Source organism: Phragmites australis, chromosome 3 (assembly GCF_958298935.1).
Source record: "Phragmites australis chromosome 3, lpPhrAust1.1, whole genome shotgun sequence".
NCBI lineage: Eukaryota > Viridiplantae > Streptophyta > Magnoliopsida > Poales > Poaceae > Phragmites > Phragmites australis.
In genome coordinates, this window is record NC_084923.1 from 6,402,272 (window position 1) to 6,429,107 (window position 26,836).

At 44.1% G+C, this 26,836-nt stretch overlaps 1 protein-coding gene across 1 annotated transcript; it reads right to left on the reverse strand.

Moving 5' to 3' along the window:
- Positions 1–9,586: 9,586 nt before the first annotated feature.
- On the reverse strand, positions 9,587–10,489 carry LOC133910928 (F-box protein SNE-like). Its single transcript, XM_062353164.1, has one exon. The coding sequence runs from the start codon at positions 10,395–10,397 to the stop codon at positions 9,855–9,857; it is 543 nt and encodes a 180-aa protein (XP_062209148.1). The 5' UTR covers positions 10,398–10,489; the 3' UTR covers positions 9,587–9,854.
- Between the last annotated feature and the right edge of the window lie 16,347 nt (positions 10,490–26,836).

Sequence of the window (26,836 nt, forward strand, 5' to 3'; positions counted from 1 at the left end):
AATCGAGGTCGTCGAGGACGACGCGTGCACCTGGTTTGCCAGGCCTGAGAACACGTCAAGGACAAAGGGAGGGAGCTCAATCATGCGCTAGTGTCTAATGGACCAACAGAGGAGGCATCCGAGACGGTTACGGTGCACAGAGCGGCGATGAGGAGAGTGTCGATGTAGCCCATGGCTATTGGACTAGACAAAGTAGTTGGGGAGGAGACTGCGACGATGGCGACAAGGTTATACTAGATGAAGGCGGTAGAGGGAGGCGGAACCAGTGGCCTGGAGCGGCGAGCTGATGTCCGAGTGCAGTGGTGGTGCTTGAAGAAGTTGGCGAAGAACACCCAAGCAACGTGTCAAAACAAAGTGCGCTAACGACGAAGGCGACGACACGCCGAGAGAGGCGGCGTTGATCACCCGGAGTGTAGTAGCGCACAGGGGCGATGATGTAGGGCGATGACAAGATCCTCCATTAGTTGGACCACGCATGTAAGGGGAGCGACAGCGCTACGGAGGCACAACCATGGGTGGCAGCACTGTAGCCCGAAGGTGACACAGCGGTAGCACTGCGGCCCGAATGTGACGGAGCAACAACCCCGATGCTTGAGAAGGGGAAACATGTACTCGTGGATGAGGAGGACGAGAGCCGCTGTCGATCGACCGGGATGAACCGCGTGTGATCGGCTAATCAGACTGATGGCGTGCGAGGCGGTCGAGGTGTAGGCATCCTGAGCGGCGACGATGATGAACCGGTGATGAGGGTGCGTGGACGAGGTAGCCAGGCGGCGGTGCGTGAAGACATCCTGGGGCACCCCACGCCTAGCTGTGTCGCACGAGTGAAGACAAGTCTATGGCATGTGGAGGCGTGTCGATGGGCGAGGTAGCCGGGAAGAGTTTTGTGACACTATAGTGACGTGGATATTGTAGTAGCCATGAACAATATCATGAACATTACCGGTGGAGCCAATTTGAGTAGAGGCGCGAGGATGACATGCAACGGATGATGCAAACCGATCTTGGATCAGAAAAACAAAGGAGAAACGCCGATCAATGACCAGCGAGAGAGAAAACCCAATCAATATATCAAAAAAAGATTCTCTAGGTTAGTTGATCAACATGATCGGCGGCGTAAACCCTAGTTACAATCGATGCTATCCCTGGCGGAGACCATAAAGATCGATCTCCTTGGGGGCACACAGTGCATAAGTTGGTTGTGGCTAGCGTTTGTGGTCTAGGATAAGAACCTAAACTCGTGATACCATGATAGAATATGAGGATTGGTTAATATGGTCGATGTGTTGCATTGAGCCTCGAGGACGGAACATATAGAGTACAAAGCTTGGAGGACAAGAAGCCTCTCCTAGAGATAAGACATATATCCTAGGATTACAATCAATATTAAACTACCATCTCTAGAGATATCCTAAATATACTCTAACAATATTGACACATTCATGCATGCATGCATCTACAACTACATGCATTGATTCTGGAAAACCAGTGAAGTATCTCAATGCCCAACATGAGTCAATGATTCTTGCAAATGTTAGGGAGGAATAAGTGGTCACTGAATTGTCTAGGTCGATGCAATATATTCAGAAAGATATCATGTGCATGCAGTACAACAGTAGTAAGACGAAAATACACCTGACAGTCAGATCTAAGATATGTGTCATCACAAATGGCAGCAACTGCACAGAAGAGCCCTAGCTATTTGATAGCAATACTACGCTCTTGGAGATACTACATCCATGTATGTTCTGCATGTAATGCCATGTAGCCTCTAAACAATTAAACATGTTCAAGACAAGCATGCCTTAAGTAAGTAAATTTGCAACATGTCCAAATTAGAGTATTATGTTTATTTTTTTCCACACCTCCTAATGTCCAACACCTATGTTCTGAGGTTTGTTTAGGCGACGACAAGTTTGGTTCCAGCTTTTCTGGCGAGTTTAGCAATAGTGATTTGGTTCTAGCTGATATTTTCGTCACTAGAGGCTTAGAGGGAGGCCATGGGAAGCTGGGAGACCTGGAGGTGGTGGAAAATGTTAGGGTAGTATAACGGGAATGCTTGTGGCAGCTTGCGATGGAGGACCACCGAATGGAGAGGGTCGAGGAGGAGGATGAAGCCAGTGGCGGCAGATCCTAAGAAGGAGGCAGGTGGGCGGGGCACGTTGCGTGAGGTCATCTTCGTCAGAGTTCGTTGGACTACATCTATCTGTCGAGAGGTTGAAGGAACGATTCAAGCCTTCAAATCACCATCAGACGGTCACAATTTGTCGAATGAAAAAAGAAGAAGACTTCCCTTCTATCTATATTTTGTTCCTCAACGCCTAGGGTTTCTATGCGACTCGTGATCAGTGAAGGCGATATCATAGGTTTTTCCTCACAATCCAGATTTTTCTTCCTTCATTCCCGATTTGATTCCACGTCATAATTAGATTAGAGTCCACATCCCATCCAACACTCGTATCCATGTTAAATCCTATTGTGTGCAACCCTAACCAAGATCTTGCTAGCCCTAGTTTTTTTTCTGAGAGTCTGGCACCAGATCTCTCTTTTCGATGGTGTTTTCTCCCCTTCCTATGAGATGGAGAAGTTGGAGGGGATGATGAAGAAACTCCGATTGTCAGTAGCGGAGAAGAAGGGGGTGCGAATCGAGGTGGATGAGGAAGCGGGGCAGGAGGAACTGGTGCCACAAGCCTTTGGAAAACTACTCTCAGAGCGACATGTGCGAGCGGAGGCGTTGATGCAAGCACTAAGCAATGCATGGTGTCCTCTCTGGAAACTAAATTGCAAGGAACTAGGTGACAACAAATTCCTCTTCACTTTCTACAAAGCATCAGGGAAAAAGAAGGCGTTGGAGGATAGCCCGTGGATGCTATTGGATGAGTTGCTGGTCATGGCGGATATTGATGACTCCAAAACCCTAGAGGAGATCGATTTTTCTTTCATTCCGATCTGGGTCTGAATCATAAAAATTCCCCATTGGCATGATGACCAGAGGCACATGTGAGACGATTGGCAATGAAATTGGTGAGTTCCTGAAGGTGGATGTTGGCCCGGGAGGTAGGGTGGTTGGAGCTTTCTTGCGGGTGAAGGTCCAGATGGACATACACAAGCCACTGATATGTGGTGTGACGGTACTTGTCGGCAAGGAGGACCAGAAATAGGAGAGGTGGTGCCCTTTGATTTATGAATTCCTGCTGGACTTCTGTTATGTCTACGACATCATTGGGCATACTGAGAGGTTTTGCGATATCAAGCTTGCAAAAGGTGAAATCCCACAAATATGACAGGAAGTTGCGATACATCCCACCCAAGAAGAATGATGGAAGGGGAAGAACTGAAACATCAGGGGGCCAATGTTGGAGGGGTGGCTCCTTGGGATCACAGGGTAGCCTTGGTGGGTTAGGTAACAAATTGCAAAAGCAGGTATGATGGAGAAGCTGGCAGAGAAGGGAGCAAAGCAAGTATTGTATTGAGAACAATGCAAAAGAAGGAAATGGAACAGAGAAAGGTGATGTATCAATGACTGATAGTCAACAGGTGGGTAAAGAGCATGATGATGAGGGGAGGCGAGCTGCTGCATTATTGCAGGGGAAGACCGAGGAGAATGCTTTGTTGGGTGAGGAGGGAAAGAAAGAGTCGACCCACATGCACAGTACCCTGCACATCATGCACATAGATCAGGAGCAAGTGGTAGATGTGGAGTGAGGTGACAACAGGGCTAACGAAAAGAAAGGAAATGACAAAAAGTCAGAACCTTCAAAAAGCTTCCACGGGTTGTTGATGGCGTATGCAACTGCAAACAACCTCAGTATAGCAGAAAAGAAAAGGAACCTGGATAGCCGGGAAAAAGGCAATGAGGAAGAGAGGAAGAAAGCAAAGGTTGCCAAGGAGGGAAGTGTGAAGATGTCCAATCCATCCAATGGTGTGGGGCTATCGTAACAACCCTACATGAACCAATGAAGAATTTTCTTGGAACTACAAAGGGTTGGGGAACGGCCCGACAGTCTGTGGTCTTCTAAATCTTCAGAAGGAGGAAAACCCTGATGTCTTGTTCTTGTCTGAAACAAAAATGGATAGGAATAGGATTCAATGTCTTGTTCAATGCTTTATGGACTCATTTAGGTCAGCTTTGGAGGATTGTGCATTGACCGACTTAGGTTTTGAGGGGGATTCGTACACATGGAGAAGCAACAATCATACAAGTGACACCTACATATTGGAATGCCTTGACCGAGCAGTGGCGGATGGTGAGTCGCGCACTTGGTTCTTAGGTGCGCGGGTGATCAATAGTGAACCCTAACATTCGGACCACAAACCCGTAATAATAATCACAAATGAGGAGGAAGGTAGAAGGAGAGGTGACAGTGCACCAAGTTTTTTTTTTGGAGTGGGCTGGGTCTAGGAGGAACAAAACTACGCCGCTATCTTTGAGAATGCGTGGAAGCTCACGATGAATGCAAGAGTGGGAAGGGTGGAGGACGCAATATGGAAGGTGGTAGCGAAATTGTGGGACTGGAGTAGGAACGTTGTGGGTGACCTTGAGAAGAGAATCAAACAAGCCAGAAGTGCTCTCGAAGAGTGCTGTAGAAGCTCTTTATACGCCAACAGTGTCGCTCATGAGGAGATCTTGAAATACAAACTTGAGAAGTTGAAGGAGCAAAGAGATCTTTATTGGCGCCAAAGAGTGCGTGTTAACTGGTTGAATAAAGGTGATCAAAATATGAAGTTCTTCCATGAGTATGCATCAGAGAGGAAAAAAAAAGAAATAGAATAAGAAAATTGGTGAAGGATAATGGGGGAGTTGTGGCAGAGGCAACGAGGATGCACACTCTTATCACTAATTATTACAAAAATCTTTTTGAATCCAATGCAGGTGACCGACGTGAAGAATTGCTCCAGCATGTTAATCAACATGTCACACATGACATGAATAGCACACTGTTGAGGGACTTTAGTAATGAAAAAAATCAAGCAAGCCCTTGACAGCATCAGCGATCTGAAGGCACCAGGGGCAGATAGAATGCCGACACTTTTTTACAAGCAATATTGGTCAATTGTGGTAGATGATATCACTAGAGAAGTGAAGAATTTCTTAGTTGGTGGTGAAATGCCAAAGGGATGGAATGAAACAATGGTGGCCTTAATATTGAAGGTAAACAACCCGAAGAGAATCAAAGATCTGAGACCAATCAGTCTATGTAACGTGGTATACAAGATTGCATCCAACATATTAAAGGTTATTTTACCTGACATCATTGTCGTGAACCAGAGTGCCTTTGTCCCTGGTCGACTAATCATAGACAATGTGTTATTGGCTTATGAGTTAACTCACTACATGCAGAATAAAAGGAGTGGGACAGAGGGCTATGTTGCGGTGAAACTAGATATGAGCAAGGCCTATGACCGAGTGGAGTGGGATTTCTTAAGGAAGATGATGCTGAAAATAGGTTTCCATAACCGATGGGTGCAAATCATCATGAAATGTATATCTACTATGTCTTACAAGATAAAGTTAATGGTGAGTTGACTAAAGAAATCATCCCGGAGAGGGGACTAAGGCAGGGCGACCCGCTATCGCCTTATCTGTTTCTCATATGTGTTGAAGGGTTCTCATCTTTGTTAAATGCAGTTGATGATAGAGGAGATCTAAAGGGTGTCAAAGTTTGTCATGGTGCACCGAGCATTAACCATTTAATGTTTCTTTATGACTCACTGAACTCCTGAAAGCTGATGAACGGAGTGCACATTATCTGCAACAAATATTGTCTTTGTATGAGGTATACTCGGGGAAAACAATAAATAAGGATAAGTCATCAATCATGTCTAGTAAAAACACCCAGGCAGTAGATAAGGTTGGGCTTATGATGGCATTGGATATTTCCACCGAAGCAAGAACTGAAAGGTACGTGGGATTACCAGTTTATATGGGGAAGTCCAAAGCAAAAACCTTTGCTTACTTGAAAGATAGAATTTGGAAGAGACTACAAGGGTGGAAGGAAAAGCTACTATCCAAAGCCGACAAAGCAATCCTAATCAAAGTAGTGGCACAAGCTATCCCGCCGTATGCAATGTCATGTTTGACCTTACTAAAACCTTATGTGATGAAATCAGTACCATGATTTGTCGTTATTGGTGGTCACAACAAGACAATGATAGAAAGATGCACAGGATGTCATGGGATGTGCTGTGCCGGAGAAAGACGAAGGTGGGTTGGGTTACAGGGATCTCCATCTATTTAACATGGCCATGCTGGCGAGGTAGGCTTGGCGGCTCATCATGTCACCTGACTCACTGTGTGCACAAGTCTTGCGTGCAAAATACTATCCAGATGGGCAAGTGTTGATAGCAAAGGAAGGACCAGGCATCTCATATTCCTGGAGAAGCATTGTGAGAGGATTTCAAGCTTTGAAACAAGGGCTCATATGGAGAGTTGGCAATGGGGAACTAACAAATATTTGGATGGATCCATGGATTCCTAATGGTACAACAAGTAGACCGATTACGCCATGTGGGCTGGTTATATTGACAGATGTCTGAGTTGATCGATCCGACAACAGGGGACTGGGACTGGGCTTTAGTCCTTGAAATATTCTTGTGAAATACATCTTGGCGATCCCGGTGAAGTATGAATGAGCGGATTTTCTTACGTGGCATTATGATTCAAGGGATCTGTTTTCAGTTAAATTGGCACATCATGTTATGTAGGACAAACGTGAGCGTGAAACTGTCCGGCAAAATGGCAAAGCTGCATCACCAGCTGTGTGCCCACAGAGCTTTGAGTGGGGTAAGATATGGAAACTTTCATGCCCGCCAAAGATTAAACTGTTCATGTGGAGTCTAGCTCATAATAGTCTAGCGTGACGTATGAACATCAAGAGACGCGGTATGGAGATCGATACCAGATGCCCAGTTCGTATGTGGTTCGATGAGGATGATGGTGGTCACTGCTTCCTCAAGTGCAAGTTTGTGAGACGATGCTGACAAAGCTTGAGGCTTGATCTAATCCGACAGCACCTACTAGAACTAAATTCAGCAAAAGAAGTTGTGCAATATGTTCTGTCTCTGGAGGAGCGTACGGAAGTCAAAGCGATTGTGCTTCTATGGACTTGGTAGGATGTCCGAAACAAGGCCATGCGGGGGAGCTTTTGAAATCATGTGAAGAGGTGGTATACAAAGTTAACTCGCTAGTTTCTGAAAATGTTACAGGAGCGAAGCCTGCAGCCAAGCCCGATACTAGTATGAGACAGACATGGCAACCTACTCCGCCGGACGCAATGGAAGTGAATATCGATGGGGCCTTCGTGAAGGATACAAACTCAGGTGCTTGGGGTTTCATTGTTCGAGATCGTGAGGGTCAAGCAGTCATGGCTGGAGCGGGGAAGCTAACCTTTGTACAAAGTGCTGAAGTGGAAGCTTGCCTAGCAGCGTTGACAACGATCGCAGGCCAAGAGGTCCAAATGGAAACAGACTCATCGGTGCTGGTCTCTGCCATGAGGTCCAATACATATGATCATGCTCCAGGAGGTGCAGTGTTCAGAGAAGCAAAAACTGAAGCTGCTTTGCATTTTACGCTTTTCATTCCTAGATACTGTAACTCGTGTGCACACGAGCTAGTTCGTTATGCTTTAATTAAGTTGAGACCCGGATCATCATAGCATTTGGCTTGATCCCCTCCGTGGCTTTGTAAACTCTTTGTTGATTCGCGAACTGGCTGAACCTGTGGTGAAATAAAACAGCGAGCTTGAAGATTAAAAAAAAAACAAGAAGAAGAAGAAAAATAGGCGCATTATAAATAGCACCCAAGGGTAGTATTTTTGTACTGGTACTGAGCTCTCAGTAGCTCACTACCAATTGCATGCGCCTTTTTAACCGGTGTACACATCACTGCAAGCGTCCGGTGTGCTCGTTTTGGTGGCCGCTCACGCGGCACGTAGCCCTGGCTTGCATGGGAGCTTGTCATGTCTCAAGGATGCAGATATGAGCTTGGGAGGTTGCGCGCAGCTGCCTCTTGTCACACGTGAGTCCGTGACCCTCTGCCGTGCAACTCGTGTTCTGAGTGGGCAGCTAGCGCACTCGATCGTCGATCGATCCAGGAAACATGCAAAAGTCGTACTGAGGCATGCAGCGTCGGTCGGTGCAGTGGCTCGCGAGCGTTGGCCGCTTGTTGCATGCATGCTCGAAGACACCTCTCGTTGCCCGCCCCGTGAACTCAGTCTCGGCGCGGCCATGAATTGTAGTACTGCGTACAACGCTACTGTTAGTCTGTTACTGAACATAAAGGTAAGTCACGTAAATTCACCCCGTGGTCTTCCTAATCAAACGCTTGAATTTATACCCGCTCAATTGTTTTCGAGATCTCTCATCGAATATGGAGGTAATATGCTCGACGCGTGGCGCCAGCCGGCTCCGTGACATCCGATGCGGCAAATGCTTCCTGTAGCTGCTGGTCGACGCGACAAGACGATCGAACTGCATCTTTCACGTACGTGACCCTACTGAGCATTAGAAACGACGACGAGGCGAGAGAAACGGCTTTTCCAGAAAGCTTATTTCCCAATCCGGAATGCGCCCCCGCGCGCTTTCGATTCGGTTGCGCGTCCAGAGTCCAGACCCGAGACCAGTCACCACTCACCATAGAGCCGTCACCTATGGTCCCTTGATGTGGCTAACACGGGAGATGTGCAGCTAAGAAGGCAGTGTACACAGTGTGCTTAGACAGCACCACGACGAAGTGTCTCACGCTTTCGGCGGCTCAGCCTGCCTACGCTGGACCGGTCACCGGCCGGCCGGCCGGCCGGAAGGACGGAGAACGCTTTCACATCGTGGGTTTTACCTTTTGACTGCGTGCATGGTACTACCAGTAGTAGTAGGTCGCTGGCCTCTGGCTCGGCAGAGAAAAGCCTAAAATGATGCATGGCGCAGAAACCGACCCAGCAGCATGCTTCAGAGAAAATTTTCCAGCGTCCTCGGTGCTCGTGAACAGATCTCGTCTCTCAGTGCCGCGAATCGGAAGAAACAGGAAAATGTACTGGAGCAATTCCGAAAGATGGAGCAGAGCTGCGTTAACAAAGGAGCTAGCACTAGTAATTAGCACTGTTTTTCTCTTGTTAGATTCGTTGATCCTTCTCAGCTTAACATTCTACTATTCGAGGGCTGCTCAACTGCTGGGCCACTTCATTTTCGCCGGCGCGACGTCACCGGACGGCCGGGTGACTTCTGATTCAGCCATTCAGGGGGCGCCATGCCGAGCGTATCCGATAGAAGCGGGAGTTCACCTTTTGCGGCAGAAAAGGCGTTCGAAGCAAAGCAGCTGTCAGCCGACGAGAGTTCGGCATCACGGCTCCAACAATCTACCCATCCCATTCCCCACAGGCAGGCAGGCAGGCAGGCGCAGCCATGAAACGAAAGCAATAGGTAGAGGTCACGGTGAGGCGATTAGTAGGTAAGCGAACGCGCGAGTTGCAGTTGCACGCAAGCATCCAGCCGAAGCAACAACACAGGGAAGCGATACAAGCCGCGTGCATCGAAACAGCAACTCGCCAAACGGGCGCGGACAAGCACCAAGCGTACACCGGAGAACGATAAAAAAAAGAAAATAATCATTATTTTCCATATTTAATGTGCCTCTCCGGTACAGCTTGATTGAAGAACTCTCTCTCTCTCTCATTGTTCATTCGTGCTAATGATCGAAAACCAAACCAATTATGTTAAGCGGCGTCCGTCAAACGAGCAGGAAGCTAGGAGCAACAGGAAGCAGCAAGCATACGCGAGAAACGCGACGACATCGACCTATCGGACGGCCGGGATTAATGGAGCGGCAGGGGGGAGCGAGGGATCGTGCCTGCTAAATGTCATCACGACACGTCCACGGGTTTGCAGAGGAACAACAACGACGACGGCGGCTGCGGTTGCCTCCCGGCGCCGCCCCCGCCGGCGCCGCCGAGGCGCTCGTAGCAGTCGATGGAGAAGAGCGACAGCGAGAGGGACAGCGACAGGTGGTGCGCCCGGGCCTGGGCCTGCACCAGCGCCCCCGCGCGGCCGAGCCGTTCCAGCGCCGGGCCGAGGCAGAAGCGGTAGAGGCGGCGGTACCCTCCGAGCGCTGCGACCACGGTGCGGGTCGCGGGGCCCGCCGGCGGCGCGGGGTCCGGCGCCGGGCCAACGTGGCGGAGGCAGAGCGCCTCCCAGACGGCGTCCCGGCGCGCGACGGCCGCCCAGAGGCGGCAGACGCAGGCCGCGGCGGCGAGCGAGCGGCCGTCGAGGCGCGCAAGGATCTCGGCCAGGAGGTCGGCGTTGTCGTTGATATTGTAGGCGCCGCCCAGCAGCTGCATGCGCAGCTCCAGCTCCGTCACTTCCTGCTCATCACACGGCCGCGGCGGCACGGGTGGCGCACCTCCCATCCGTCAGCTCCAGCCGTGCCGTTGCGTCGAGGCCAGGGCAGGCAGGTGGTTGCGTACGTGGAGAGGGAAGCGGGAGGTGAGACACCGAGACTGGGAGCGAGACGGGTCAGACAGTGGAGAGCGTATATATAGGGAGGCGGCGAGGGTTTTGACTCTGTTTCCATGCTCGTGTGGGGGCGCCCCAGCAAAAGGCGATTCATAAAGCTAGCTGTTCTTAGGCCATCTCCAACGAAAACTCTAAAAATTCACACCCTATAACACTATTACGGTATTCTCTAACACTATTACAGCATCTTCTATTTTTTTCATCTCCAACAGACACCATATTTCTTACCTTTCATTACTCTCCTCCTCCCCCGGACCCATGTGCATACTCAGTGCACAGTGATGAGGCATGCTACAGTAGGTAGCAAATTTGCCGGCTCCTCCATCCCGGCGGTATTACTGTAGCAGCAGAAAAGTTGATTTGGAGTATCCGTTGGAGAGGGATACGGTGTGGAGGGAGAGGCATTTTACTGTAGCAAGAAGCAAAAAGTACAGATGCTACCTCTGTTGGAGATGGCCTTATGCGACCAACTCCGACCCCTATTTTAAAATTTTATTTTCTAAAATATTATTATAATATCTTATATTATTATTACAGCACCACTCATTTCATCTATCTTCAATAGATACTCTTTCTCATTCCGTTTCTTCTCTCCTATATCAAATTATTTTTTCTTTAACCATCATAACCGCCATAGCAGTATCGCTTTTTTATATGTTCCTGTTACAACGGCCATTATATCGCACGATTAAAATTAGTAGGTCTTTTTTAAAATTTATTTATTTTCTTGAGGGACTATTGCACTACAAATTTAGTCACTCGTTTAATTGAGAGGACCACAATGTTTTGGCATTAATTTTTTGAGAGCACATTTTTTTAGAACCTGTAACTGCACAGTCACAAATGATGGCTTGCAACATACGAAACAGACTGCAATTTAGCTTGTATCGGAAGCCACTCGTCCTGATGCAGAAGCCTCACAATTAGTAGCTTTGGTCATAAGGCTCATCATTTCACTATAAGAGCTCTATTTCTCCTTGTAGCAAAAATAGGTCTATTAGATCATAATTATGATTTTGATGATTAATGATAATATAGTTATTGGGATTAACATGTTTATCAACAATATATGTTAGTAGGTCTTATGGATGCAATATATCATGAAGTCACCATAGCCAGGACAAAACTTGGTTGAATTGAAGAAATTTCAGGAAAAATGTATTCACCGGATGGTCAAGTGCTGGAAGAATTGACCGCACTGGAGCTTGTGTCCAAAGGTAGCTTTACCTCACCATATGGTCCGATGTTAAATGGGCAGAAGCAGTGGAGCATTATTGATAAAGGGGAGAATACATATGGCTTCACCGGATGGTCCGGTGATCACCAGAGGATCACATCGGACTAATTCTTGCAAAAAAATAATTCAAGCACAGAAGAACGAAAATCAACTCACCGAAAGGTCTGGTGCCTGAGTTGAACACACTAGATGCTTCACACCACATCATTTAACAGAGTGTATGAAAAATCATGAGAAGATGAAGCTATACACATCGGAAGGTTTGGTGATTAGAAGATCAATACATCGGACAATTGAACGGTGAAAAAGTTGGCTCGGTTAGACTCAAGTATACACACCGGATAGTCCAGTTATGAAGATGAAGTATATACCGGACAATCCGGTGTTCAGAAAAAGTTTGAGTGGAGTTCCAATGGCTAGTATCTACTAATGTACACACTGGATGGTCCGATGCTTATACTACTGTTGTCACCAGATCATCCATTTTCACAGTAAAATTGAGCCGTTGGAGCAACGACTAGTGGGCAAGTTTGATGCTATAAATACACACCCACTTAGCCATTTGAAGGTGCTGGAATCTAATGAATCACATATACAGTTGAGAAGACATACAAGCTATCAAAGTGCTTAAAGTGTTAATCTAAGGCGATTAAGCATACTATTTGAGAGTGATTAGTGCTTATAGGCCTAGAGATAAGTGTTGCTAGGTACTGCAACTTAGAGAGTGGATCAATAAGTGATTCAACCGTGTATCGAGAGGTGCGTCAGCGCCTTGGAATCTTAGTGACTCGCCGGTAACTTATTAACCCTTCGACTTGGTGTGGAGCGGCGGCAAGAATATTGTGTGAGGGCGGAGGCCCTTGTCTTTGTGATTAAAACTCTGAAGTGAAGACGATGCACAAGTGACTGAAAGAGAGGTTAGTGGTGAGACCTCACATTGGTGTTTTGGTGGCTCATCGTGCTTGAAGCCTTGTCTTGGTGACTTGGTAGCTCAAAAGCGATAAACGTAAGAGTCTTAGCGACCGGGAGCATATTATTTGTGGAGCTCCAACGTAGACTAGAGGTGACTTGTGTGCTACCGATACCATAGGATAAAAATCCCTTATCCTGAGTTTTTCTCTCTACCTTATTTACATTTTCATATTTATATACTTGAAATTTACCTTGCTAGAGTAGATTACGATACTCTTGAGCGGTAGAGTATATACACTAGATAAACCTAAAACACATTTAGATAGAAATTGAGATATGTTTATCATGTGAAGTTTTTAGGGCCATTAGTTTTTAAGTGTCCTAATTCATCCCTCCTCTTAGGACGCCATCATTCCTCATAATTGGTATCAAAGATTCGTGCTCTTAATAGGCTTAACATCCTAGAGTTATGACGTCTGAGTTTGGGATGGATACCCATAGCGCTCCACATTTCGACGGTACTAATTTCCCCCGATGAAAAATTCTAATAACATGTTATTTGCAAGCTAAATGTTTAGATGTTTGGAGAGTTGCCGAGGAAGGGATGAGGCAACGCCTCATCAACAAGGAGGATCAATTATATGCATTGGCAAAGGGTATCCTTTTATCATCTTTATGTGTTGGTGCATTTAATCGTGTTTGAAATAGTCTCATTAACATACTTAAAGGCACAAAGGATATACGCAATGAGATATATCATGTGTTTGTTACTAAGGTCAATATGATCAAACAATTTGCCCATAAAAGTGCTAATAAAATGTACTCGTGTTTGAATATTCTTGTCAATAAGATCAATAGGCTATGTTTAATACAAATTGAAGATGCTCAAATGGTGAGAAGAATATTTTATTCTCTTCTTTCGAAAGACAAGTTAATTGTCTCCATCATCTATGATAACCATGACATGAGCAGGATAGCTTCAAGTCAAGTTCTCAGCAAGATCACTGTCCATGAGATGACCATTAATATGGGGGTTGAAGCTTCTTCCTCATTTGACACTAAAAACTTTACTATCACAAGCAAGCAAGCTTAATGCTAACATATGAAGGCAAGGATGAGGAGACAAGAGTAATAGTCAAGTTCAAGAGAAAATGATGGTGATCAAAATGAAGAGAGCGATGAAGAGGATGATTAAAGCATTTTAAGTGATGAAGAGATTGAGTCAAAGATGACCAAGCCCATGTCACAAGTGGAGAAGAATATCAAGAAAATCAATGCCAAGATTGGTCATCCAATCTCCTTTAAAGACTTGATCAAAATAATTGATCATATCAAAAAAGAGAAGAAGATCAATAGCAAGAGGGAGACAAGAGGAAGAAGCAAAGCATTTATAAGTATAGAAAAATGGGTGAGTGAAGATAAAGATTCAAGTTCAAGCGATGAAAGTCTTACCATCCACTCCACCAAGAAAAGCTCTTCCTCAAGTTCATCATCATATAAGTAGTCACGCAAGCCATTTTATAAGTATCTTATGGTCACAGGTATGAAAAACGATGTAAGTAATGATAAATTCGATGAGAATTCTTCCATGAAGAACTTCTTGATTTGATCAATAAGCAACAAAGCACCTTAAAGAAACAATCTAAAGAACTAAAAAAATTTAATACCCTTAATGATATTCATGCTACATTTGTTTCTAATTATGAATAATTATTGAGCAAATTCAATTTGCTAAACAAGGAACATGAAGAGCTTAAGGCAAAATTTGAGTGCATTGAATATCAACCTAAGGCCCATTTGAAATAATTTATCTCTCTTTTTACTTTCAAACCTAAGGTAGATGCTTCCACTTCTTGTGAGGATTTAATTCATGTATCTAGCTCACCCTTTTGCTATCATACATGTATTAATAATATTTTTGTAGAATCATCTAATAAACTTGTTGCACAAGAGAACGATGAGTTCAAGCAAGAAATGGAGAAACTCAAGAAGGACTTGGCAAGATTAAAGGGAAAAAATCATGTTCAATCTCCTCAAGATAAATATGCTATCATGGTGAAGAAGCTTGCGGAGGGGTCCACCATGACATACTTCAAGTGCTATCAAGAAGACCACTAGTCCTTCCAATTCAAGCAAGTAAATAAGAAGATCAAGGAGAAGAAGAAGATCGTGAACCTCTCCAACAAGACTAAGACCAAAAGTATCACCCCACCTACAAGACTACGACCAAAAGTATCAACTACAAGCTCAATAAGAAGAACAATAGTGAAGTGGTTGCACACATAATTGGGAGAAAGGACCGAGGGTGGAACCAACCTATTTCTATACCCAAGGAAGTCATCACTAACATGAAGAGACCCCAATCAGTTTGGGTTTAAAAAAGACTTGTATTCCACAACTCGGCTCGGGGATTTGGAGACTTGACTCACAAAATAAAGTATAGGTTCAAGCAAACAAGCTAAGTATATAAGATTGGACGTATTAATGAAGATCATTATCATCATAAACCTAAATTATCATCAAAAAGTAAACAAGGCAAATGTACTAGATGTTAAATCCTATAAAGTAATGAATTCACTTGCCTTGTCTAGGATTGCATATGCTTATTTCAATTTATTGCAATGCCTAATATAAGTTTTTTTTTATAGTAGGTTACTTGTGTTTCTCTCTTTCTTATGAGCAACCTACATGTTTTATTAGTTGTAGGTTTCTTACATGACACTAGTTTTATAATTAGTATCTCTTATGTGTCATGAACCAAACTATAGGGTACCTCCCCATTATTTCCAATAACAAGTGCATATCTCTCACATGTATTCAACACTTGTATGCAAGCATTTAGAGGAAGTATATCATATGGATGGTGATTTAGGGCCCGATGCTCAGCAAGGTGTACTCACCGGATGATTCGGTGCTTAGAAAAGAATTCACACCGGAGTATTTTGACTTAGAAAAAGTTCTTCAGTTCTATAAACCAGATGGTCCGATGTTGTACTGATGTGCACACTTGAGTGTTTTTCAGAACTTGTGCAAATCTTCAGAGGAAGGATTTTGAACTCACCAGATGGTTCGGCGATATCTAAGATAGGTTCACCTTAGCATTTTCCAAAAGATATGCTTTCGTCTCAGTGGAGATGGAGTTCTACTCACCAAATTGTCCGGTGATTAGAGGATTTACGCGTCGGACAAATAAACAGTGAGAAGTGGCTCGGTTGGCTCAAGTCTACACGCCATATAGTTCAGTGATGGACTTTAAATTAATGCCGGAATATATAATGTTCCTAATGAGTTTGAGTGGGGTTCCAACGGCTAGTTTCTACTGCTCTACACGCAGGATGATTCGGTGTTTGTACTCTTATTCACGCCAGATCATCCAGTGTTCATAATCTTTTTGAGCCATTGGAGCAACGGCTAGTTCATGTGTTTGAGGCTATAAATACCCTCCACTCGGCCATTTGAGGGTGCTGCAGTCCAAGGAAGCTCGTAGACACTTGAGAAAACATTCAAGCCACCAAAGTGCTAAAAGTTATCATCTAATACAATTAAGCATAAGATTAGAGAGTGATTAGTGCTAATAGACCTGGAGAAAGTTGTTGCTAGTTGTTGTTGCCTATAGAAAGGATCAATGAGTGATCCTACATTGTACCAAGTGGTACATCAACACCTTGGAGTCTTCGTGACTCACCGACACTATAAGCCTTGGTATCTCATGCTTGTTGACCCTCCGATTTAGTGTGGAGTGGCGGTAATACTCTTGCATGGGGACACATAAACCCTTGTCTTGGTGGCTCTTGTTCTAAAGTAAAGATAACGGTAAGTGACCAGAAGAGAGGCTTGTAGTGAGGCCTACATTTGTGACTCTACCTACTTGAGGCCTAAGTAGCTTAAGGGTCTTGATCGGGTGACGTCCGGGAGCTATAGCCTAGGTGGATGCCCTAACGTGGACTTGGGTGGTGTTTATACCATCAATATTGTCACGTCACAAAATGTTAATCACGTAATTAAGCATGCATAATTATCATAGCAATTGTTTCTACGTGTTTATTTATTAAATTAAGTTTCAAAGATGTTTCAAAATTACTTAGGAGATGGTCTAGAGCTCGTTAGGAAAGCTCTAAATTAAGTTTCAAACACGGTCCGACTGAGAGCTTCTGTTGTCTGACCGCCAGAGCTCACATGCTCGACTTAAGTGAGTCAATCACTCGCTCTCACTCTCTATTTTCTCTTTTCTCTCACTCCGTCTCCCTCACCCAAACCTTAGAGAAAGAAGGAGAGGATGACCCTGATGACCGAAGATCGACATTGGGGACTTTCTCGAGCTTCCCGAAGGCTTCCCCGAGTTCTTCCCCCTCTTCTTCATCACTGGAGATGCTTTTTCTCAAGCTTAATGACCACCTCAAGGCTCGATCCACAAATCAATGCTTCCCCAAGGCGAACCAATCTGATAGGAAGTTCTCCTACGTCGAGATAAACCTTCCCATGCAGTTTTCCGTCGTTTTTGAGCTCTAGTAGCTCGCCGTTTTGATTTGAAACGAGAAACCTAAGTTAAACCTAGATCAAGATTCATCTACAGGGTTTCACGTGTTTGGACTATGCATGTTGTCCAAACAATCATAGAAAACATTCCCCAAGTCTTGTGAAATACTTTGGTACCCTTCGTGGTCGAAGGTTTCGCTAGAGCCTTCACCGGCGGCCTAGCAAAGCGACGCCGGCAGAGTCTCATGGTTAGACCGTCACTCATGCTAGTTTGACCACCGGTGAGTTAGTTCAAAACCACAACAAAACCCAATAATCAGGGGTCAAACCGTTACTAAGGCCGGTCTGACCGCCAACGTACCGTCAGTCTGACCGCCAAGGCCCTAAACTCTCTGCATGCCACCGGTCTGACCGTCACTATGTCGTCGGTCTGACTACTAGTAGCTCTAAGCTTTATGCACTTAGGTTGTCTTATCCAAGGTACAAACCTTTTCTAACCCGGATTGTTTAGCGTTCCTTTGCAAATATTTTTGAAACATGACACTTTATTATTGTTCAAGCGTGCATCATATGCACAATTTTCCATCGTTCACTTGTTTATGCGATGCATTCTTGATTCATTTAAATAGTGTCACGCCGATGGTCCAAGTGGTTGAAGGCAACACCAGAACATCGGAGTTCTATGAGTGATGCGCAAGTAGCGTTAGGAAAGCTGCATATTGCAAAGCAATCACAATTGATGTATTGGCATATAATTGCCCTTCATTGATCCCTTTCACTAGTACAAGAAAGGGATAGTTGGAAAAAAAACACTTATCTTTTTTTTAGCGGAAAAATTAAGACCACATCGCAACTAAATTACTTATCTTATTCTCATGTCGAAAGCAGGATCCCACAATAACCAAATGAAAAGCACATACTTTTATAATGAATCTTGCTTTACTTCATCCATTTGCACAGTCTGTATTCATGATAGGTATTTCTGATAACGGCATCATGTTTTGACAAGCTATAGCATTTGTTATATTGCAATGTTCGCCACAATTCATGCTCAAGGTAGCAGGATGAATTCAGACATTAAAGTGAAATCATGCATTAAGCATTAACAATAAAACTAGCTCATAAGAAAATGTTATTCTTTCACCGCTTACAAGTACAACAACTTATAATTGACAAAAGGGATAAGATCAATTGGCTAAAGGTACATGAACTAGCTACCATTAGCAGTCAATTAAAAATGGTATCCACAGCAGGAAGCCATATGAATAACAATGTTGAAATCATAGATTATTATGCTACTGAAATTACAGATAATGTACCATCTCAGCCTTGGTCGTCCCACTCCTCCTAGTATGTAGGGCCCTGTCATAACGCTCGCAGAACTTCTGCACCATACCATTGATGGACATCCACCTCCCATGCAGTGACTTCTTATTGCGGTTCGACAAGAAGTCTTTGTTGTCACAGAAGTATGTCTCGATCCTCTTGCAGAAAGCCCCTAAACTCTTGTTGCTCCCTACCATGGCATCCATGCTCAGCCATGCCGACACAAGTAGAAGGTCCTCCTTCATGGTGTAACGGCTTCTATGCCCACCCACAACTCCCATCTCTCCCAGTGCCTCCTTCAGCTGCTCCACCTATGCGAAATGAGACGGTGTCCTGATGATGCCTTCTTGGGTGGGCAGCACTGAAAGGACAATGATGTCGCTTAGAGGGGGTGAATAGGAGGTTTAACAAAACTTCGATCATTTTTTCTATTTGTCCTAAACTTACAACGGAAATAAACTAATAGATTTTTCACAAGTGAAAAACCTAAATGTGCTAGGCTCAAGTAGTGCATAATCACCCTAAATAAGTGTGATGGTTACAATTCTAAGGTGTGGCAAAGATCATTCAAATCTAGCAAGATAACTCTAATCTGAAAATTCTGAAATTACCGTTCATCGGAAGGTCTGATTTTACTGTTCATCAGATGTTCCGATTCCCAAATTGGAAGTTCCGATCAGTTTGAAACAACAGATTTCAGAATCACAAAATTAACTCTATGCACATACCAATAAGCATACAAACATGGATACAAAGTAATGCACAAAAGTAAGTAAATACGGAGACAAATAATTTGTTACCGAAGTTAGGATATCTACTGATATCCTACATCTCCGTTGAGGAAGCTCGATCACACTTAAGACGGGTCTTTTTCAACCCTTTTTCTCACAAGATTTCACATATGCACTCATCGTCTCTACTATGGTCAACTCTTCCTCCACTCCAGAGATGGTGAGTTCCACAACCACTTCTGAGCCTCCTCACAATCTTCACTTGAGGAGATCGCCGGCAATCATACCACCGAGCCGTCTAGGAGATAGTGGTCTCCAAGAGTAACAAACTCCCGAACTCGCGCACGATCAACACCGAGTGCTCAAACACACGCAACCTATGCGGCAATCCGTGGGCTACCAAAGCACCACACCCTCTCACACCTCTCTCTACTCACTAAGCCACCAAGACTTGATTTTCACCAAATCTTTTTAGAGAGGGAAGGGGAGCACTCAATATGGAACACCAAGTTCAAAACACCTCACAAGAGCAGCACAAAGCCCTCCAAGCAACCAGCCCTATGAAATGAGGCTAAGGGGTATAAATACCCCACTCTGAAAACTAGCCATTGGACTCAGACTGCACATATCAGAACTCCGATCCCCCTAATCGGAACTTCCGATCCCATGCCCCAACAGTTCAAAAACTAGTCGTTACAGCGTTTTTCAAGCACACATCGAATGTTCCGATATCCACATCAGAACTTCCGATCAGTTTAAAACCAACAGATTTGAACTACACGGACCAATCTATGTTTGGGAAAAATCACACATCGTAACTTCTGATTCCCAAATTGGAACTTTTGATTAAACCTTTATCCAAACCCAAGAGCCCCGACACTTCTGAATATCGGACAGTCCGACTCATATCGGAACTTCCGACCAAAATATCGGAACTTTCGATTCAAACGACTACTTCCTGAGAGCTTGAAATTTTAAGACACCGGATATTCCAACTGACATCGGAACTTCCGATTCTAGGATTGGAACTTCTGATTTCAGCACAGTAGACCCTCTGAAAATGGCGATAACTTTTTATTCTGATGTTCGATTTCGATGATTTTGAATTCTACGGAAAGCTTATTCAGATGGCTACACATCCCTACTGAATTTATGATCTCAAACACATTGGATCAAACTAGGAACACTCTAAAACCTGATTTGGACACTTCCACACTTTTGACAACGGACTCCTGAAGCGAACTCTCAACACAAACCCATCCCGCACTATGCACATAGTTTGAGCACTCGACACAACAATCGAGCAACACTTTCGGCAGCCCCTCTTGATAGTACGGCTATCGATCCTATAACTTGGCCTCCCTCCAAACTCTTTGAGACCGGTAAAACTAGAAAACCTATTCTAGTTATACCTTTGCCTTGAGCAATCCCGCGGACTTGATGAACACATCATCCTAGTCCTGACTCTTCTCATAGCTCTTCAAGGCTTGTCATCTACTCTTCACTTAAGCTTGATAACGATGTTCATCATCGCTTCTCTTCTTGATCTTCCAGAAGCTTGATAAAGTTCACTTGATTATTTCTCATGCACCAAGCGTGGAAGACTTATCTTTTCACACCATCTTCCTCCGGTTCACCACAAAGCTATGAACCGCAAGCATCAAGCACACAAATTTTTCACTAAGCTTGTCTTGATCTTGCTCTTCCAATTCGACATATTGAATATCTCAATTCAACTTATACCTTCTTATGGAACCTAACCCTATCTCACTATCAAGCACAAAGTACATGGGTTAGTCCATAAAATATAATTAACAATCTCATACATTTAGTCACTTAATCTCCACAAGTGACTCTGCCTTCATGCTTCTCCTTTTTCTCATGAGCATCACTAAAAGCCCAATGACATCGATGCATTTCTTTTAATCTCATGACATTCCTCAATGAATCAATGCTTCATTATTTATGTATCTTCTATGAAATAACCTACTAACAATTCTCAATATAATTGTTAGTCCATAGATATTGCCATAAACTTATCCGAGCATCACCTAAAGCTCATTCATCTTGATGCATATTTCTTTTTTATGCATCACCTATAGAACAAACTACTAACAATTCTCAACAACATTGTTAGTTCATATGTATTATTATTAATTACCAAAACCACACTTAATGACTAGATACACTTTCAAGCACAACATCGTCCCAAGGGATGCCATTGTCGTCACCATGAAGGAACCTGACGTACTCCGTAGAGTTCCTGCACACTAGTAAATAAGCATCGTCAACAGTCAGGGTGGGTGGATGTGCTGCTTCTAACCTACTCGGTTTGTATATCCACCAGATCTTGCGAACCTTCCTTCAATTGATCAATCCTACAATAGCATAGGAGCCCCTTGCATCCCTAGACAACGACAAGGGGAGTTCTAGTCACGCATTCGCAGGCTGTAGCTTGAGCATGGGACCATGTTTTCCTTCGGTATTCGGCATGAGCATATTTAAGCTTCGTATGATGGATCTGCAGGTCACACAGAGCAAGCAAACTAAAGGATCTGGCAAGCAAGCAAACTAAATCAAGCGAACTGAATGAACTCGATGCAATAGAGCTAAAGGATGGCAAGCAAGCAATCAAACTAACACCAATCAAGCAATACCTCGTCAAATACATAGGATTTGTTTCACTGCCAACGACGACCAACCCGAGATCTAGCAGTCGCCCCGCAAAGAGAAGGATATGGGACCTGAGGACTTATCAGAGGCTTCGGGAGGATCACGGACCTGCTACTGCAGTCGAGGACACTGACAGTAGAGAACCTAGGAGCTCAACCACCGGATCTGCGGTGGCCCGATCGTCACCCGCAGGTGATGCGCCGGACGCCCAAGACGATCTGGACGCCTAGTCGTTGGATGGTGCTCGATTCCGTTGGCCACCGTAGCCGTCCGCCTCACCTCTGTCAAGGCACGCTAGATCCTCTTCCGCCGCTTCGTGGGAGCCACAATCCATTCCCAAGTCCCATCGCGAATAGTGAAGTGGGTGCTACATTGCCCTGAAAAAATGTCGTCGCTGCTCCCCTCCTGACACACTGTAGAGGTCGATACGAACTCCGCTGGAGTTGTTTTGCGGGGTGACACCGAGCGGCATCCAACGTGGATACTAGTCTGGAGTCAGATGCGGACTCTACTGGAGATGGTCTTAGAAACTAATGGCAGTTGCCCTGTAAGCTATGAGTTGAGAGCGAGTCTCCTATCTAATTAATTGTCATGTTTGATAGAGCTCCTTGATTCCGATTCTTCGAGAGAAGTGAGTATATGAGAAAGTGGTGGTGTGGTTAAAAGTGATTCCTTAAGCTAAACTATAAGGATAAAGTAATTTTATGGGGGAAAGTAAGTTAGGAAAAATTAATTTTGTTCAATTCTTAGCATCTAGCTTATTTCAAAGAATCACCATCACAGAATCACTCTGATAACTAAAAACTACAAACTACTATTTAACTGATCTTTCACTAATTTTAGTATGAGCTGATGTAAACTGTGACAGACATGACCAAATCATCCCTGTCAATCACAGAGGCATCGTAATGCAGAGAATCCAAAGGTTGAGCGAGAGAGCATCTGGAGTGCGAATGAAGGGGGAGATGGGGCCAAGCGGGACGGACCAAGGGAAGGGGCGTCGTGGAGATGCGCGACGTACGTTGAGGACGCGAACGTTGGCGCCCTCGCCGTTGAGGCGACGCCAGCCAGAGCCAGGGAGGGTGCGTTTCCCCTGCCGGACCGTCCTCGGCAAGTGAGCGGCGACGGAGGCACGTTTACTTTAGCCATGTAGTGTAGAACTGTAGATGCGAGCGAAATCGGGAGTGTTTTGGCTTTACGGACGGAGCGTTCCCTTACCAAACGCCACGTCTCGACGCGCGGTGCGGGGGCCGGCTGCTGTGTGCCTGTGTCACGTACCAATATGTGAAAGTGTGCAACGTTCCGTAGCTTGGTCAAGAGCACGCAGGAATTCATGGACGCGTGGTAGCAATTGATGATAGCCAGGCTTCTACAGTTCTACTTCCAGCATCCATCACGTGACGGAGACTATTGGCGTCTAGAACTACCTAATGCTAAGAGGGTGCTAGTCTCGTTACAATATTTTATAACTATTTTTAATTAAAATGTAGTCTATTTAATTTTTTACGAGTTAATGTAATTTGGTTATAAAATGTATAAAATTAAAAGAAAAAATAAAAATTATGTTAGTGAAAAAGAAAATTATTTATATTTTAAATTTGTATCCAAATCATATACACATATTGATTTGATTCATATACGTTTTGATCAAACTGTTAAAATTATGTGTCAGCTATTGGTAGCCTAACCAAAATCAAAATATGTTTGCTTTGCCATCGTGCTATGACTTGTCTGTTGCAGGTTTGATGTGACGGCTTTGAGTTAGACAGTGCTTTTTAATCTATTATCTAAGTAAGAATTTTAAAAAAAAATCATTATTTTTATATAAATTTTAGTTTTTGATTGATTGTATTTTACCTGGACTCTTTGTTTAGGTATTTAATTTTTATAATCATTTGATTATTTATAAGTATATATTTAGTATGGATACTTATTTTTCTATTCTAACAATAATTTTAATTATTATTTATTTTATTTTATTTACACTCTTTATTTAGATATTTTTCTTTTCAAATCCTATAGAAATCAAACTACTAATTTTTCATAATTTTTAATTTTGAATATAAGTATTTATTAATCATATTTGATATGAACTCTTTGGTTCTGAATTTAGCTATTTATTAATCGTGTTTGATATGAGTTATTTAGTTTAATCTAAATTATTAGATGTTGATAATAAAAATGGTCTAGATCATTTTTTCCAATTAAGTGGATATTCTGTGACCTTGAGAGCAAATATTGGGACTTTTTTCACATAACAATATAGTAGAAAGATTCTTTCTGCATGCGATAGCTCGTATCCCATTGCAAGTTACCGAGAGTTGGCTGCTGGCCAACTAGAAAAGTGGTGTGTGTGGTGTCAATTCATGGGAAGGCTAGATCGATCACAAAAGCATGCTTGTTTCGTACGGTCACTTTTTTGGTTTTAACTTACACTTTGGTCCAACCACCTTCAATTTGCTGCAGCTTTTGTACTACCTGCTTGTTTTGACCTTTTTGACTTCTTAATCCATATCTCTTTTAGTCCTCTGCGCTGCGAATCGATACCAGTAACGTCTCGCTTGGGTGTCGGCAAATATAGTGAACCAATAATACTCGGTTTTGTCATATATACAACAGTAAAGTATAAGGTTTTGATATCATGATTCAGTGTCGTATAATATGAGGTAACTTTTTCTTACACCCAATTGAAGAGGTGCCTACGCACACGGTATAAACTAGGCGGAGACAGCCTACCCTACACTACACACGCCGGCGTTTGTTCTGGGCATTGAGATTCGAGAGCCGCATCGTTGATAAACTAATCTAGCCGGTCCTTGTTTTTCTTTTCTTTGATATCAGCAACCCCTTCCAGTCCTTGTCGCAGATGCTACAGCACATGTGAATTCGTCTCCGATGCCATCGATCGCTGCCGCAATGCATGACGCCTATCTGCCTGATTTGATCCCCTATATGCATACATTCAGGGAGTATCTTCGAATTTAGTGGATCGATAGAGGAGCTAAACTTCTGAATCCAGCAATGGAGCACTCGATAGTGCCTCCAATCAGTGAGTAGTGATTGGGGGTAAAAGTGCGCGGAAAAATCAGCATTGCTTGTAGGGTTCTACCTTATGCATTGCATCCACGGCAATGATCAGCATGAACGTGGGCGAGACCTGCTCAGCCCGTACACAGTGATCATGTACGGTGGTGGTGTTTGGTTTCAGATCTGAGTAAGTCAAACCAAAATTTGTCATGCTATGAAAATTTGACCCCTATTTAGTTTGGAACCAAAATTTGGTCAGCTCATGAAAACTTGGCTAGCGTTCGCTACAGTAAGTAGCTGATGCAGTCGAGCAACTTGCTCGGTCCGATTTTAGCCGGGAAGCCAACCATTCTATAGCGTAGTTCGAATTTTTTATTAGTAAACTTCAAATGAGGAAAAAAATAACACATAGACCCTATATATCATATTCACAATTATAGCAAAATTTGATATACCTACAATCTAAATAGTATTTTTTTTAAACTCTATCCACGAATTAGCAATACCAAATTTTAGTAAGGCCTTTGGGGTACAGAACCAAACAGGCCTTCGGGAGATGCGGCCATGTGGGGCGTAACGGCGGTGCGCTGTGCCGTGCTGCGACTCTGCTTGCGGCCGCACCCCCACATGACGGTTCACGGGCAGCGTAGAGTCACGAGCGAGATAAAAGAAAAGAAAAAACTAGCCGTGGAATCTTCTGTTTGTTTACTTGCTCAGTTGCTCGTCTCTCTCTGTCTGATCAGGCTCCTTTTTCAGCTTTTCCCCTGTTCCGTGGGAGTTGCATGTGTTTGGCACCCTTGCGTTGGATGGGATGGCCTGCTTGTGGTGGTCAAAACTCAAAAGGTAGAAATTCCTGCTGCCATGTCATGGATACAATCATTTGTTCTTTGATATGATGTTTCTTTGTTTTCTGTGTTTCGTTGCCACGACATGGTTATTCTGTGTTCATGCGTGCAATCACAGCAGCTGTGGAATAGATGGTAGATCCTGCCTACTGTTCCGTATTAATCTTCTAGTGCGTGAGTGCGTCCCTGCAACACAGACAAGAGAGCATCGCCATCTAACGAAGTGGGAAGCCAAAACCTGAAGTTGTACTGCGTGTCTGCGACAGCTGCTAATCTATTTACGAGTCACCTGGAAATAACCAAGGAACAGAGGCTGCAGGGTCGGCATAAAATGCACCGGTCTGCACGTATATACAAGTGCCCTGGGTCCGACCTGCACAATTTTGCAGAACGTCTAACGAATGCATTCGAACACATTGGTTTCCGATTCCGCTGGCGTTTCTGGGACTCAACCAGACGATGACACTGCACTACTCTACTGATAATGTTGATGGCACAATGCAGGGTACTTTTGCCACCTGAATTCTGCACCTGTTCCTCTTATTAGAGTCTGGAAGGTAGATATATTGCCAATTGAAGAGAGATGGTCCGGAATTGATTTCAGGATCTTCGAATGGTAGTTCTGGAGCTTTTGTTGCTCTGCGACTCTATAATCTTCAATAAACTAACACACCATAGTCCATATATACACAGATAAACTGATAGCTGAATTCAGAAAGCCAACATGCATGCTGGCCGGGACGTAACTTGGGCTCTAGCTGCCACCAGCTGCAGACTGTTTGGGTCGTTATGTGAAGCCATATCCGGTTTGTTTACTTGCTGCTCGTCCCAGGAAAGGCAACGTGGCCTTTCCGCCGAAACCAGCTTTTCTATACGTTGCATGCCCCCATCCCGAGAACGTATACATAGCCGGCACTGCAGTTGCATGCTCATGCACGCATGCAGGAACAACAACAGCTAGGACACAAGCAGAGGCAGCGATGCGTTACATGCGCAGAGAGCATTTTGTTTTTACCATGAGCAGGAGCACCGCTCTTTCCGTTTAAGAAGAAGTTAATAAGTATATATAACAAGCAGTCATGAGGTTTAATTACATAAAAACAAGA

Bases quoted from the DNA above. Each gene is read 5' to 3' on its own strand.
- LOC133910928 (XM_062353164.1), bottom strand. From the start codon at position 10,397: ATGGGAGGTGCGCCACCCGTGCCGCCGCGGCCGTGTGATGAGCAGGAA.